General features: G+C 40.1%; 1 protein-coding gene across 5 annotated transcripts in view; it reads right to left on the reverse strand.

Annotated features, from left to right (window-relative positions):
* The window catches only part of PACRG (parkin coregulated), a 235543-nt gene that overhangs the window by 91402 nt on the left and 127541 nt on the right, over window positions 1-16600 (reverse strand). For 4 of the 5 annotated variants that reach the window (XM_086743753.1, XM_086743755.1, XM_086743752.1 and 1 more), the window contains one exon: window positions 15481-15630. The exons of the other annotated variant lie outside the window; for it this stretch is intronic. In XM_086743753.1, coding sequence (XP_086599879.1) covers window positions 15481-15630 — 150 coding nt within the window. The remainder of the gene's footprint in view (window positions 1-15480; window positions 15631-16600) is intronic. 5 annotated transcript variants of the gene reach the window in all.

The raw sequence follows: 16600 nt of genomic DNA on the forward strand, positions 1-16600 counted from the left end.
TCAATGGAAACTACTACTTTTAAATGGAATTATTTGAAAAATATTTTTGTTATGGAGGTTTTCATGCCAAAATTCTGCCAAAATTTGCCACAGAAAACATTTACTTTTTAGTGGGAAACTGAGCAGGAAATACTTTGTTATTTGAAGTTTCTCCTGTGTAAAAAGAAAATGCTGATTTGGAAATTCAGTCACCATGGCTCATTGAAGTTACAGCTTCAAACAATTTTCATTTTGTCTACACCCTTCACGAGGCACTCACTGACTAAGCTGTGATCAGTTCTGGTCCTTGATGAGGAGTATAATGGAGAATTTAATGTGAGTGAAAACTCAGGTGACAGTGGAGAATGATAGCATGAGGCATCAAAATTAAACTTGAAGAACTGCATAAAAATATTTTCTGGTGCCTATTGGGGATTTGTTTTGTTTAGTTTTCAGCCCAAGACCAGAAACAGTTTGCAGTGTTCTATTTTTAAAATAGAAAGTCTACACTTTTTGTAAAAAACCTCTAAATTTACCAGGGAAGGAGGCAGATGAGCATTATGCAAATATTAAAGAGACAGTTATATCTTTTAAAATAAGGAAAATTTTTAATTATCTTATTATTGTGCTGTAGCCACTTTCACCTTGACTCTCCCTACTTCATTTCCATTGAATGTACACATTTTCTGTGGAGTGAATAAATTTTAAGCTTATTCCCAATGGCTCCCCAGGTAGTGTTTTCCAAATACAGTCTGATACATACAGTTTCACAACCACTTGGCCAACTAATTGCAGCAAAGTTTGTTAAATAACGAAAAGATTTTTAGATATATACTGCAGAGAGAAAATGAATACAGAAACTGTATGTCAGTAAGATGTCAGCACAGCAATGAAAACCACAATGCAGTAAAAAGAAATTGGTTTGTTATAAATTTCTCTGAGGTTGTGAAAAAAAAGTACAAAAAAAATTGTGTTATGTTATAAAAGTAAGTAAACACTTGATTAGAAACTGTATTATAATACATAAAAATGAAGCAAGCAGAGCTGTAGTTGAATGTTAGCGTTAGCATTTCTTACCTTTTCCTGAATGCTTAACTTAGCCTTCAAAGAGAAAATAACAGAGACCCTAATGTGGCGTATAAGTGTAAAGTTTTAATATAAAAACAAGTGTTACGGGTTTGTGGGTTGTTTTGTTTTGTTTTCCAAAAATGTAACTCCAAGCTGAAACAGAAATTTCTGGATTACATGCAGACACTAGTATTCAAATGCTCTCATAATAAATATCTAATCTAGTTCACCTAATTCTCAAATAAGAAAAGTCAAAAGGTAGTATAATTCTGTCAAAGAAGCTGAGATTTTCATGTGCTGATTGCATCAGCATTGCAATGGCCAGATGATATTATAACAAGAATACACATTTTTGTTGGTGTGTCTAAAAAGGAGGATGATGGATGTGCAGTATAGAAAAGGGAATCAATAGTCCAAAGTTATAGGCCTCACAAAATCCGCTTTGTTGCCTACAGTGTTCTTCAAAAAATATGAAAAAAAGCAATGCCTTGAAATGAGATGAAATGATGTAACAGAATAATAACTAAAGAACCTGAAGCACTTTAACCACAGTGCAATACTTATCCTTTCACTGGTATCATTCCATTACATCGGGCTCTAATCTGTTTTTCTTGAGGGCAAGAAAGAGATGCCACAAGGAAAATTGTTATCCAGATAAGGAGTTCCCTCTTTCTCCCAAGCTCCCTTCTCGCCATTACCTGTTTTGTTGGGTTTTTTTTTTGTTTTTGTTTTTGTTTTTTTTTTATTTGATATAAAAACAGAAAGCCAGATGCAGGACCAATTTATATGATTTTGGCAACTCCACACCAATTTCAACAGAAATAGTCTTCTCAGAATAGAAATGCTAATTGAGCACATAAATTAAAAATATCTGCAGTAAACAAACATAATTGACTTAGAATTATTAAGTGAAAACATATTTCAACTGTATGTTTAAAATGAAAAAATACACTACCTTAATAAATGTGACAAGTTGAAACCATATGTCTCCTCAAACTTAGGCACATTTGTTTGCAAATATGCATAAAAAGAGAAGAATTATGCAGAAAACAAATATTTTCTCAGACTTATTTAACATGTACTCTGAAAGTAGTTCTAAAGGAAGCAGGCAGTGCCAGGCCATCTGAAGAAACCACTTCTCAGTCCCACTATATACAAGCCAACTATGTGAAAAACATAGAAATGAATTGCCAAGAAGAAAGGAATAACTCTTAACTGGTAAGGTAGTAGTCAAATTTTTAACAATCTAGATTACCTGTAAGGAGTGGATACAAAGAAAGCCTTAACATCTAGAGAGGAAATGTAGATGACTTGGCTCTTTGCAAACTGAATCAGGAGCCTCGGAAGGGTGATGGAGAGGTGCACAGGGAGCTGCCTGCAGCAAATCAATTGAAATCGAGAAGTGCAGGTGTATGTCTGAAATTCTACTCCTCCAAAGCTTAGGGGGCTGTTCTGGTTTTGTTAGTGAGGGGGGGCTAAGGTGGCAGCTTCTGTAGGAAACTGCTAGAAGTCGCTCCCCTTTGTTCAGTGGACTCGGCTGGGCCTAGGGCGGACCTGCTGCTGGCCAAGGCCAAGCCAATTCGTAGCAGAATGTCCCATGATAACACCTCTGCGATAATGTATTTAAGTAGGGGAAAACAGAAAAAAAAGAGGAGAGAAGCAGCTGAGCGGGGGGCAGAGAGGGGGAGGCGCAGGCCTCATGGGCCTTGCAGGCCTCACCCTCTGGCCTCCCGCCGGGCAGCCGACTGGGCCCAACTCGGCCCAGCCTGGCTGCAAGAAGTGGAGAGGAGATGAGAAGTGAATAAGATGTAAAAAGGATCCTGAGAGGCATCTGCCAGCCTGTTGTGAGGAACGGCTGCAGACACCAAGGTCAGTGAAGAAGGAGGGGGAGGAGTAACGCGGCTCCTGGCCAAGATTCCCCTGCAGCCTGTGGTGAAGACCATGGTGGAGCAGGTTGTCCCCCTGCAGCCCATGGAGGTCCCCAGAGGGGCAGAGATCCACCTGCAGCCCATGGAGGACCCCACACCAGAGCAGGTGGAGGCCTGAAGGAGGCTGTGGCCCGTGGAGGGCCCGCTGGGACAGCTGTTCTAGAGGGACTGCACCCCGTGGAAGAGATGACCCACGCCGGAGCAGTTTCATGAAGGACTGTGGCCCGTGGGAGGGACCCCACGATGGAGCAGGGGAGGAATGCGAGGAGTTCTTCCCCTGACGATGATACAGCGGCGTAAAGCAACGCGTGATGAACTGAACGCGACCCCCATTCCCTTTCCCCCCCTGTGGCGCTCGGGAGGGGAAGGTAGTAGAGATAATGTTAAGCTTGGGAAGAGGGAGGGGTGGATGGAGGTTATCTTGTTCTCTGTCTCATTCTCCTGCTAATTTTAGAAATAAATGAATAGTTTTCCCCAAGTCGAGTCTGTTTTGCCCGTAACGGTAACTTTAAGGATTTCTCCCTGTCCTTATCTCAAACCTTGAGCCGTTTTCCTTATATTTTCTCTCCCTGTTCTCTCAGAGGGTGGGGGGAGCAAGAGACTGACTGCGTAGTCTGATCCTGATTGGGGCTGAACTACGACAGGGGCTTTAATCAGAATTCTAGAATGGAAGGTGCAGCTACCTGGGGCAATTGGGGAATTGTGAACTTACGGAGATGTAATCCCACCAAACTGGGGCATGGGCTCAACTAGCTGATTCTGTGGGTAGTACTTTACTAGATAAATCTATGCCAGCCTGCACCATCCTTCATACTGTAGCTTGAATAGGTTTAGCAAAAAATTCAGAACTCCTCACCAAAGAAGAAATTACAGATGAAGCAAGAGTCTGTGCCTAGCAGTTACACAGTCAAACAGCAGTTGAGAACTGTGGGTTCTAGTTCCAGCTCGCACCATTGTACATGCATTTTATTTTTTAAACAAACCCATAGAATAGTTTTGGTTAGAAAAGACCTTTAAGATGATTGAGTTCAACCATTATCCAAACACTGCCAACTTCACCACTACCCCATGTCTCTAAGCACCACATCTACACATCTTTTAAATACCTCCAGGGATGATGACTCCACCACTTTGGGCAGCTCATTCCAATGCTCAGCAACTCTTTTGGTGAAGAAGTTTTTCCTAATATTCAATCTAAAACTCCCCTGGCACAACTTGAGGCCATTTTCTCTTGTCCTATCACTTGTTACTTGGGAAAAGATACTGACACCCACCTCGCTACAACCTCCTTTCAGGTAGATGTAGAGAGTGATAAGGTTTCTCCTCAGCCTCCTTTTCTCCAGGCTAAACAACCCTAGTTCCCTCAGCTGCTCCTCCTAAGACTTGTGCTCTAAACCTTTTACCAGCTTCTTTGCCCTTCTTTGGATGTGCTCCAGTACCTCAATGTCTTGAATGTCCAAACCTTCCTCAAAAATGGGATTTCCAAAGGTAATTACTTCCCATAGGAACACAAATCCCACACAAGTATTACAGCAAAGCACAATATGAACTCTTAACGTCATGAAAACACTGTTTCACTAACATACATACCCATACTCCTGGAACTTTGTAAAAATTCTAATTAATTGCCCAACAAAATGTTGATTGAGGCCCACAAGCCCTTTGAGGTTATACTAATTTTACAGATGTTTACACTGAAGTACAGGAAGAATTTGACATTTCCACTATTTTACCTGTCCATGAATTTCCTGCGAATTTAGAAGTCCTAACTCTCACCACAATATGTCATCCAATAGACAACCCTCCTTTTCTTGGGTCAACATACCGAAAAATTAAAACTGAAAAAAGAAGAAGAAAATATTGGATGCAATTCCCTCTGACATGGGAAGCTTTCCATTTTTCTTTTATCAAGAATTCAAGATGCTGAATTAATTAGACTATTAACACATTAAAGGTAAATGCTAAGTGTTAATAACACCAATTTAATCACTGGTAAGTCAGTTTTATTTTACACAGACTGATGCTGTATTTTCAGCTAAGAAATTAGATAGTAATTAGAAATTACTCAGCAATGATGATATAAGTGTGGTAATTATTTAAATATGTTATAAAGTACCTGACAGGGTTTTGATTATACATTAAAAGTTTACTATATCATCAGCTTAAAATCAGATGCTTTGTATTAAAGATACTAAAGCAACAAATGCTCTGATACAGATGGGTCTTGATAACTCCTAATTTCCATACTTCAGAGGTCCCTCAGGTTTTTTGTAACTCCATATGAAAGAATGGTCCTTGAAACAAGGCGAAACTGGCCAGTGCAACAAAATAAGAGAAACAACAGCTGTTAAGTGTTGGGGATCACTTTCCTGTTAGTCCATACTCAATTATTATATAAAACATTATTTTGGGAGTGTTTTGCTCACAAGATCAGATTTTTGACAAAAAAAAAAACAAGACATTTTTGAAAAATACCTTTTACAAGATCATCAGCTGATCTCAGAAGAAAAACGTTTAGATGTTCTTAAAACCATTCAAATATATTCATTAAATAAATATTCTTAGACATATAATTCATAGAAGGCCGGGTGAAATAGTATCATTAATTACACTTGTGAATGACAAAAATATATCTTGCTTTTCACTAGTGTGATAATAACTTTTTTTGAATGCAATCAACTTATCTTTATCTGCTTAAAAAGGTGATTTACTGTCACAAGACACTCTATTTTGGGAAAATCACGATATTTTTCATTAAATGTTGATGAATCAGAACATTCTAAATGCTCTTGTGAGGAAGCTGTATAGGAAAAAAACAGAAAATATATAAAAAATAATTTGTTCTTTCAGAGCTATGTTGTCATGATGGTTTTATTCCTTTGAAGTGTGTATCCTTAAAGCCATTTCAGAATCTTTGTTTTCAAATTTCAGAAATCATAACTGATTTCAGAAAATGGAATTCAAAGAAAGCTTGGAAATAATGAAAAAGCTTGCAAAATATCCGTAGGAATATGAAGAGTAAGTGTCATAACGAAGCACAAGAAAAACCTGAAAACTGGATTTAGTCCACAGTTTATGTCACTGGTTTAGTATACTAACATGTCTTATTTTATTGATAACCTTATGGCATTAGGTGGTGTTTATCCAGATCTCAACCATAAATCAATTAGTTTTGCAAGAATGTCCATTTTCTGTTAAAAAAAAAAAAAGAGAAAAGATAAAGCAAACTACGACAGCATCTCATCTTAGTAGCAGAGGAACCCTGAGAAAAAACGCCTGAGAATAATCCAAAATCTCAAAATTCAGAGAAGAAATGAAGAGAACCTCAACTTTGTAAATGTTGATGATCAAGCTATCCTTTTTTTTTTTTTTTTAATCTGAAACATGATTTCTGAACACAGAGTTGACAAAGTGAAGCATTTCAGAACACGGAGTTGACTGTGAAGTATTTCAGAACAGGATTGACATTCTTTGCGAAAGCACTTTTGGATTTCCCAGTGGAAGGAGCAAATAGTTGAAAAGTTCTGGGCAAGAGATTTTCTTTAGAGCACATTAAATCACATTAAAGGATAATTGTTGCTTCTTACTAAAAAACATGAACCATTCTGAGGAGCGCCGCTGCCTCTGGAATACACAAGCAGTTCTGAAAATACTCAGGTTCCAATACATGGAACACTTTTACCTGTAGGCACAGTCTCTTGCTTCTGCAATTTCTTGTAGACCCCCTTGAGGTACTGGAAGACTGCTATCAGGTCTCCCCAGAGACTCCTCTTCTCCAGGCTGAACAGCCCCAACTCTCTCAGCCTGTCCTCATAAGAGAGGTGCTCCAGCCCTTTTATCATCTTTGTGGCCCTCCTCTGGACCTTCTCCAACTGGTCCATGTCCTTCTTGTGTTGGGGGCTCCAGAACTGGACACAGTACTCCAGGTGGGGTCTCACCAGGGTAGAGTAGAGGGGGAGAATCACCTCGCTCGACCTGCTGGCCACGCTCCTCTTGATGCAGCCCAGGATGTGGTTGGCCTTCTGGGCCGCAAGGGCGCATTGCCGGCTCATGTTAAGCTTCTCATCCACCAGCACTCCCAAGTCCTTCTCCTCAGGGCGGCTCTCAATCCATTCTCTGCCCAGCCTGTATTTGTGCCTGGGATTGCCATGACCCAGGTGCAGGACCTTGCACTTGGCCTGGTTGAACAGTCTCTTGCTTCTGCAATTAAACACTTAAGTTCTGCTTCTTCCTTTAGAGTCTATGTAGTACTACTGTATTTTGTAAAACAGAGATCTCCAAAGTACATGAAGTACCTTTCAGACAAGAGAATGTTTTTTCCCAAGTGAAGTTCAGCTGCTGTAGAGCTGCTGTAGAGCATGCAGTATAATTCTGCTTTGTGGCTTCACACTTCGTTGAATGCTACGATTCAGATACATCAAGTACCCTCAGTTGTATTGCTAAAATTTTATTTTACAGGACTGACTGGATAGGTAGAGACTGTCAGAAGTTTATGTTAGCTTTAAGTTACTGGTAGTGTCAAAGCATTTTTATTGCAGCTAAAAGAAACTTGGGCTTCAGTCTGCCCTGTTACCATTGTTAGCCTTCCACAAGGTACCTTCCACAGTGCAGTGCCACCCCATGCTTCTCTGCTTGCGGCATATAAATCCTAAAAACAATTTGTTTTCATCTATTCTACATTATTTTATCTGCAAAGCTGCTTTTGATCACTACTGAATAATATGAATTGCTGACATGAAGCTATTTTTGTGTACATGAATTGATGAAGTACAATTGTTAAGACTGCTTGGATTTGACAGCATAAAACAGTTGTTAACCTAAATCAATGACATTTTCATTTACAATCAGGTAAATTAAACAAGATAAATTTGCTGTTCATAACTGTCTAATCTTTTTAATAAACAGGTTTCTGTTTCAGACAGTATTCTGCTATATACACATCCTAATAGCATATTCCAGGCTCTGAAGATTCCTTTTTTCCTTTTATTTTTGTCTTCTGCCTGCTTTCATAAAAGAACGAACTTACTCTATTTGTTCTTAAATTGTATTTACCTCAGAAAACTCACATATTTATAAAAGGCAGCTTAGAAAATAAGACATCCAAAAAGAAAAAGTTTTGTGATGTAAAAAAAATAGTATTTCCATTTGATTCTACATATATTTTTCTTTCCCTCTTCACAAGACTGAAATGAGTTTCATAAGAGTAAAATTAACTTACACATTTAAATGAAAACTACAGTGGTATTACAGGGTTCATAATAGACTTAGTAAGCATTATCATGTCTTTTTTTTTTCCCTTAAATTATACAGTAGCACATTTGCGTAATAGTCCATATGTTGGGCAGCTTGCTTAGAGACTGCTAGTCCCCTCTCAGTCTGCAGAAATTAGACAAACAGCTCCTACACCTTAGTGTTATTCCCCAGTCACTGGGATGAATTCATGTTCCCTCCTGCTTGCTCTCCTGCCAGCCTTACAGCTCTGGCTAACAGTTTCAACAGAAAGCTTCGACCCTCTTTCAGAGTACATCATGGCCAATTGGTGAGGATGCTTTAACTGTCTCCACCAATAAAAGGACACTAGTGGTAGCACCACCAGCTACAGAACTGTTCTGGTTTTGTTTAGTGAGGGGGGCCCTAAGGTGGCAGCTTCTGTAGGAAACTGCTAGAACTCACTCCTGTTTGTTCAGTGGACTCGGCCGGGCCTAGGACGGACCCATTGCTGGCCAAGGCCAAGACAATTGGTAGCAGACTGTCCCGTGATAACGCCTCTGCGATAACGTATTTAAGAAGGGGAAAACAGAAAAAAAAAAGGGAAGAGAAGATATGAAGAAGCTGAGCAGGGGCAGAGAGGGGGAGGTGCGACCCTTGTGGGCCTTGCAGGCCTCACCCTCTGGCCTCCTGCCGGGCAGCCGACTGGGCCCAACTCGGCCCAGCCTAGCTGCAAGAAGTGGAGAGGAGATGAGAAGTGAATAAGATGTAAAAAGGATCCTGAGAGGCGTCTGCCAGCCTGTTGTGAGGAACGGCTGCAGATCATAGAATCATAGAATCATAGAATGGTTAGGGTTGGAAGGGACCTTCAAAGGTCATCTAGTCCAACCCCCCTGCAAGAAAAAGGGACATCCCCGACTAGATCAGGTTGCTCAGAGCCTCATCCAGCCTGGCCTTGAACGCTTCCAGAGATGGGGCCTCCACCACCTTTCTGGGCAACCTGTTCCAGTGTTCTATAACTGGCATCGTAAAAAATTTTTTCCTAATTTCTAATCTAAATCTACCCCCCTCTATTTTAAAACCATTACCTCTCGTCCTATTGCAACAGGCCCTACTAAACAGCCTCTCCCCATCTTTCTTGTAGGCCCCCTTGAGGTACTGGAAGACCGCTATCAGGTCTCCCCGGAGCCTCCTCTTCTCCAGGATGAATAGCCCCAACTCTCTCAGCCTGTCCTCATAGGAGAGGTGCTCCAGCCCTCTGATCATCTTCATGGTCCTCCTCTGGACTCGCTCCAACAGGTCCACATCCTTCTCATGTTGGGGGCTCCAGAGCTGGATGCAGTACTTCAGGTGGGGTGTCATAGAATCATAGAATCATAGAATAGTTAGAGTTGGAAGGGACCTTCAACGGTCATCTAGTCCAACCCCCCTGCAAGAAGCAGGGACATCCCTGACTAGATCAGGTTGCTCAGAGCCTCATCCAGCCTGGCCTTGAACGATTCCAGGGATGGGGCATCCACCACCTCTCTGGGCAACCTGTTCCAGTGCTCTACAACTCTCATTGTAAAAAATTTTTTTCTAATATCTAATCTAAACCTACCTCCTTCTAATTTAAACCCATTACCCCTTGTTCTATCACAACAGGCCCTACTGAACAGCTTCTCCCCATCTTTCCTGTAGGCCCCCTTGAGGTATTGGAAGACCGCTATCAGGTCTCCCTGGAGCCTCCTCTTCTCCAGGCTGAACAGCCCCAACTCTCTCACCCTGTCCTCATAGGAGAGGTGCTCCAGCCCTCTGATCATCTTTGTGGCCCTCCTCTGGACCCTTTCCAACTGGTCCATGTCCTTCTTGTGTTGGGGACTCCAGAACTGGACACAGTACTCCAGGTGGGGTCTCACCAGGGCAGAGTAGAGGGGCAGAATCACCTCCCTCAACCTGCTGGCCACGCTCCTCTTGATGCAGCCCAGGATGCGGTTGGCCTTCTGGGCCGCAAGGGCGCATTGCCCACTCATGTTGAACCTCTCGTCTACCCACCTCTCCAGCCTGTCAAGGTCCAGATGCCAAGGTCAGTGAAGAAGAAGGGGGAGGAGTAACATGGCTCCTGGCCAAGATTCCCCTGCAGCCTGTGGTGACGACCATGGTGGAGCAGGTTGTCCCCCTGCAGCCCATGGAGGTCCCCAGAGGGGCAGAGATCCACCTGCAGCCCGTGGAGGACCCCACGCCAGTGCAGGTGGAGGCCTGAAGGAGGCTGTGGCCCACGGAGGGCCCGCTGGGACAGCTGTTCTGGAGGGACTGCACCCCGTGGAAGAGATGACCCACGCTTGAGCAGTTTCATGAAGGACTGTGGCCCGTGGGAGGGACCCCATGAAGGAGCAGAGGACGAATGCGAGGAGTTCTTCCCCTGACGATGACACAGCGGCGTAAAGCAACGCGTGATGAACTGACCGCGACCCCCATTCCCTCTTCCCCCCTGTGCCGCTTGGGGTGGGGAAGGTAGTAGAGATAATGTTAAGCCTGGGAAGAGGAAGGGGTGGGGGGAGGTTATCTTGTTCCCTGTCTCATTCTCCTGCTAATTTTAGAAATAAATGAATAGTTTTCCCCAAGTCGAGTCTGTTTTGCCCGTGACGGTAACTTTAAGAATTTCTCCCCGTCCTTATCTCAAACCTTGAGCCGTTTTTCTTATATCACCTCCCCCTATTCTCTTGGAGGGTGGGGGGAGCGAGAGAGAGACTGCGTAGTCTGGTCCCGATCAGGGCTGAACTACGACAAGAACTTTGCTCTTTTACGTCTTAATGCTCTGCAACAGAGCACTCTGGAACCCGAGTGGAAACAAATGTCTACTTCAAGTCAGAAGCTTAAGCTCCAGAGAGAGCACAAATTCAAACACATCAAATATGCTTTGTGCACCAAAAAGCCCCTTGCTCACTACCAAGACTCTTCAGAAGTTAACTGACTTCTCCCCTCTGATTTCAGACAGACTGTCTTAGGAGTTTTGGATCTTTCCCCTAGCCTTTGTAACTTAGGTTGTATTGATTTATTTTTACGACTCAGAAGGGTGAACATGTTTTGTGTGTTTTCAATAATTAAAACTTTCAATTTCTTTTTCATCAATACTCCCTTTTTTAATTTATAAAAATTAACAACAGTAAAGTCACCTGTACATAAGAAATACAAATGAATAGAAAATGGCAGAATTTGCCCATATCCAACCAATAGACCTTCTTCTCAGTTTCTATAATTCCAGAGATCTAAATTACAGAACATATGCCTGGCCTTCACTTACCTGAACTACGTCTATTTTGTGGCCCACAAACTCTAATGGTAAAATATATTCAGCATACCTCAATTTGTTGGTCAATAGCAATTCCATTCATACTATGGGTTCTCATAGAGTGCTGTAAAGTTACAGAGAACTCAGAAAAAAAAAATCAAAATTCTTTTTTCGACATATAAAACTACAAGAAAAATATACTTCACTAAAAGGCATGCAGAACAAGTTAATAGACACTTTGTGAAGTATGGACAAAAAATCTTTCAATAAAGATTCCTGTTATGAGTGCTAAAATTTTAAAATTAAATATCTAGATTATCTTCTGTTCCAAAAGGTCAATAGTCCTTCACCATTTTTGCTGGTATTACACAGTTATCAAGACAACATAATCATTATGAAGACACTAATTTTTAGAGACAAGCATGTTTGGGAGACATCATAAGAGAGGAAAAGACATCAGTATCAGAACCTGCTAATTTACAAAATGGACTCTGTTTATAACATTATGATGGGGTAATTTGGATGTAACAGATGGAAGTAGAAAAAAGTGGCCATATCAAAAGTACAGTGGAAAAGCAAAGGAACATATGAAAAACTGTGTTTATGTGAATATTCAATATTCTGTATACAATTAAAAAGAATGCATTAATAACTCTGCATAAAGGAATATCTGAGGCTGGTTAAGAAGCAGTTTGCCAGCAGGCTGAATAGGAGCAAGGAGATACCATCTTTAAGCACTAAAGATATCAGATCCCAGAGAAGAGGATTTACATAGTTCAGAGCCTCCCTGGCTAATCCAGTAAAAGTCTGTGGGAATCACTGTACTAAATAGTTGTCTAAAGGGAGAGTCATCAAGTCTACCTCATTTTTTATCACCCAATGGCCGTTGAAGGCAACCGTGACTAAACAACACTGTTGCTGACTGTGGAACTGTAGCCTCAGTGTTGGGACACAAGTGGGAATTTGGAAAGAATTGCTTAGACTTAAGTGGGATAAAACTGAGAGCTTCTCAAATTATCATGATATTCTGAGTTCAGGTAACACTGGGAAAATGATTTACCAGTTGTGTTGACTGAAGAACAACTCAAGAGATGTGACAAGCAGAAGCTAGGACTATGCTCTGTATTTGTTTTATTAAATACCTGTTTCTGATATCCTAACCTTAGATCTTAGCCATGCAAGTTTGTTACTATTTCATTTATAAGCCTGTTTAATGTGAGGTGAATCATGATTCAGGCAAATCAGAGGTGTGTAGGATGAATAAAATTTCTGAGGAACCTATATTCCAGAACATTTTTAAACTTAATGGGAGTTGAGTATTTTCTGCAAGTTTGCTAGGGACTAGTGGAGGAAGAACACAAGGATGGATGTTTTAGATAATAGCAAATGCTCATTTTGTCCAGAAGTGTCCCTCTCAAAAGCAGATAACTAAGCAATGTGACTGTAGGGCAAGCACATATGGTACTTCATCTAATATTTTCTCAGCTTCCAGCATGTTGTGGTTTAGGAATGCCATAAGCCAGAGGTGAACCATGTGTTTTACTAAACAAGCAATAGATTATTTTTTTTAAGACATTTTTGATCCTCCACTGAACCCATGTAAACTTTTGGTATCCAAAGAATTTGGAGATAGGAGTTCCAGAGCTTCACATCACACATACTGGATGAAAAATCACTTTGGTTTCTTCAGAACTGGGCACCAGGTAACTTGACCTTAAGGTAAGTTGACCTTAATATCTTATTAATATATTTTTTTAAATGCTCTTTTGACTGTAAGCTTGTTTAGTGTGAGAGTGGTATTCACAGATGCTAAATTGGGAAAGAATTCCTTTCAGCAGATAGATCCTGAGCTATCGACATGGCAATGATTTTTAAAACACGGCTTCTTCCAGCCACCTTAATTCTGGACAAACTTCAAGAGTGCCAGACTTAACAGAGTGCAATTCACACAACTCCTGGAAGATGTACCACAGTTCCTCTTTTCTCAAGCTACATATAGAAGAAGGAAGAAGAGTACACACTCCCTTACCCCATCTTTTACCTGTATGAACAAGCAGTGGAGAATATAGCCTGGATCAGTCTCTACACCTTCCTTGTAACTGGGAGCAAAGACCTGCACCTCTGTTGCTACTAAGCATACGGGAGATAGAAAGGAGAAGGAAGGGAGCATACATTTTCTGTCAACCACTAGCAAAGAAGGAAAGAAATACAAGCTTACTGAGGCAGGGGAGACAGAGGAAGAATTTCTCCCTATCACCAGCATGTAAGTACTGAATAAGTTGAACAGTTTCATATGGCAGACCTTGCAAGCAGTACCCATTTCATTGCTGGTAACAATGAACTTTCAAAACCTTTATTCCTAAAAAAGTAATGCTTTAATAAAATGTATTAATTTTGAACTACTACTTTTAATTTCTTTTTGTTTTTTAGTTCTTAAGTGACTAATATCAAGATTTAGTGTAGTTTGATATAGGCACAAATTCATATAGCACAGATGTTATGCAAATATTTTGAAAACATGTTTTATTTTGCTCATAACAATAAAAACTTAGGATATATTTAGAACGTATTTAATGCCTTGTTAAGCTATGTACCTGGTTACACATGAGCTTTCCCTATTATTCATCTGAAATCACTGCAGAAAAGCCTAGTCAAGAGAATTTATGGGCTACTTCAGGCTGAAATTTGGAAAAAAGCATGTATTGTATATTCATTAATCAATGACAGTCCTTCTTTTTACAGTCTTGTTTTATGCCAGACACTGAAATTGAATCTGTTAAGGGGGAATCTTCTGTTTCACAAGGAGCCATACTGAAATTACTTAAGTTCAACCTACAGATTTTATTCATAACTTTTTACCCCACAACTTCTAGAAAGCCACAGTTGTCATCTGAACCACGTTGCATTTGTGGAATTCCATACGTTACTGCAAGTTTCTCACTAAGTAAAATAGAGTCACAGACATACATGTATTTAAAGGGAGCTCAAATCTAAATCTGAGTCTCTAAACCAGCCTTTGAACAGGCATTTTTCAATCTTAGGTCTTAAAGAGTGAGTATAAGATAATACATTCTGTAGTAATGCAAACAGAAAGTATAATAGGGAGCAGTCCTGCAGATAACTGTTAAAATGCCATGAATTTCATTAAAAACCTGTCAGTACTTCTTTTGCAAGACTGTGAGGAATTAACTTCTTCTGATCTATATGGCTGCATGTCAATAACAGAAACTTTAAAGTCAGTAACTTGGTAGATAATTGAACAGATAAGTACAGATAGATTTACTACAGAAAAGATTCGTTTGGCAAAAGTGAGATACATCATGCTGATTTCAGCTGGTGACTGTGGTGTAAATGCATTCACAGTATATGGTACTCACAGTGCCGTAGTTATTAAAGACTGAAGCTGGCAATAGAGCTTAGCAATACAAAGAAAACAACATACTCAACTGTAGATGCAGATTTACTCTAAATTTCTCTATAATAAAACCTGCTAAGTGAAAAGTAATAACTTCAAACTTCACTGTTTTGCTAGACATTATGTAACTTGAAATTTTTCTACAAGGAGTTCTCTTGACCCTCAAATTAATTAGTTTGATTGCTAATTTCATTCTTATTCTCTCCTAAGCCTGCTGGTAGCAGTGAATTGCTTGTGAAGAGCACAGAATGGAACAAAAAGGTTGGACTGAACTAATGTGTTGTAGGGAGGAAAAAAATCTTGCAATTTATTAATGTATTCAAAAGACTGTTACAAAACTTTACAATTTAATTATTGCAAGATTATAGAACTGCTTCAGTGCTTCTGTAGTGCGTTAAATAAACTGTACGTGCAAGGAGTAATGAATGAAATTGTTAATTTCAGTGCATCCTTAGGGAATAGTAAGGGGGGAGGTTTACATTATTTAGAGCTCCAAATGGATTTGAGTTTATATACAGCAATAAATCTTAACTACATTGTTAATTAACCCTGCCTCAAGCCCCGTTTTACCTTAGGGGTTGAAAGACACAGTGTCTGTTAGGATAACTCACCATTCATATTCTTAAAGATGTTTAGGACTGGGAGGATTTGCCGATAATAGGGCACCAAGGCCTCCCCCACCAAGTCAGCTGATACCACCAGGTGCTGGAGGACTTTCAGCGTGATGCAGATGACCTGTCGGTTACGAAGGCTCAGTGCATCTGTGATGTAGAAAGAACGACAGGCAGAAAGCAGCATTAATTTCTAAAATGTGGAGGGAGGGGGAGAAGTCCTCTAATGGACAAATTTAATTAAACTGTACTCTGCTGGGGATTGTAAGTGGGCCTTTATTAGCCCAGCTTTGAAAGATCCCAAAGATGGATTGCAGTCCTGATGTTATAAAACACTGCCTTGTCTGATTGTTATTTGTTCCCACAATTTGTGCTGACTCTTCAGTAACCCAAAGAATGCAGCTCATTATTCCCTCATGCTGCCTGTGTAACACTGGCGTGGTCCAAACAAACGAAAAATAAATGTTCAGTAAGTACCATGTGGGGCCAACGGAACTGTACAACTGCAAGACAACCTGCAAAGGTTGACAACAGATACATTCTAGTACAACAATTACTGTTTGTATGTTTGTACTTATTCATTTCATGATCATTTTATTCATTCAACTAACAATTCCTACTATTCTGAGAATCAGTACAATGAAGCAAATGTTTATAGGAAAAAAAAACCCCCACAAAAAAAACCTTGTAGGCTTTTTTTAAAATGACAAACATTCTAGAAAAAAAAAAGATTTTGTCTTGCCTACTCAGATTTTTTTCTTAGCTTTCAGTGTCATGCTTCTAATCTTATGACACTAAGACATTTCGTAAATACCTTTTGTTTATCTTCTCTTTTGATTTTACTAAAAGCAAGTATTTTGCATTTTCTTTTGTAATTAAAAATGAGTCATGCTTGAAATATATATTTTTTTTTCATGCAAAATCCCTTTAGTTATAAAATCTCCTCTGAAATTACATGCAGCGGGAAGCAGTTGTCAAATGTGTACACCATTATATATTGCTCTTATTCTCCAGTGCTCTGCCCACTTACATAGACATTTACATCATTGCACTGGGAAAACAAACACTGTAAAAGACAAGGTTATGTTCAATTCTATATGTTTTATAACCAGAGAAGTAT

This window comes from Chlamydotis macqueenii, chromosome 3 (genome assembly GCF_036417535.1).
Source record: "Chlamydotis macqueenii isolate bChlMac1 chromosome 3, bChlMac1.mat, whole genome shotgun sequence".
Lineage (NCBI taxonomy): Eukaryota > Metazoa > Chordata > Aves > Otidiformes > Otididae > Chlamydotis > Chlamydotis macqueenii.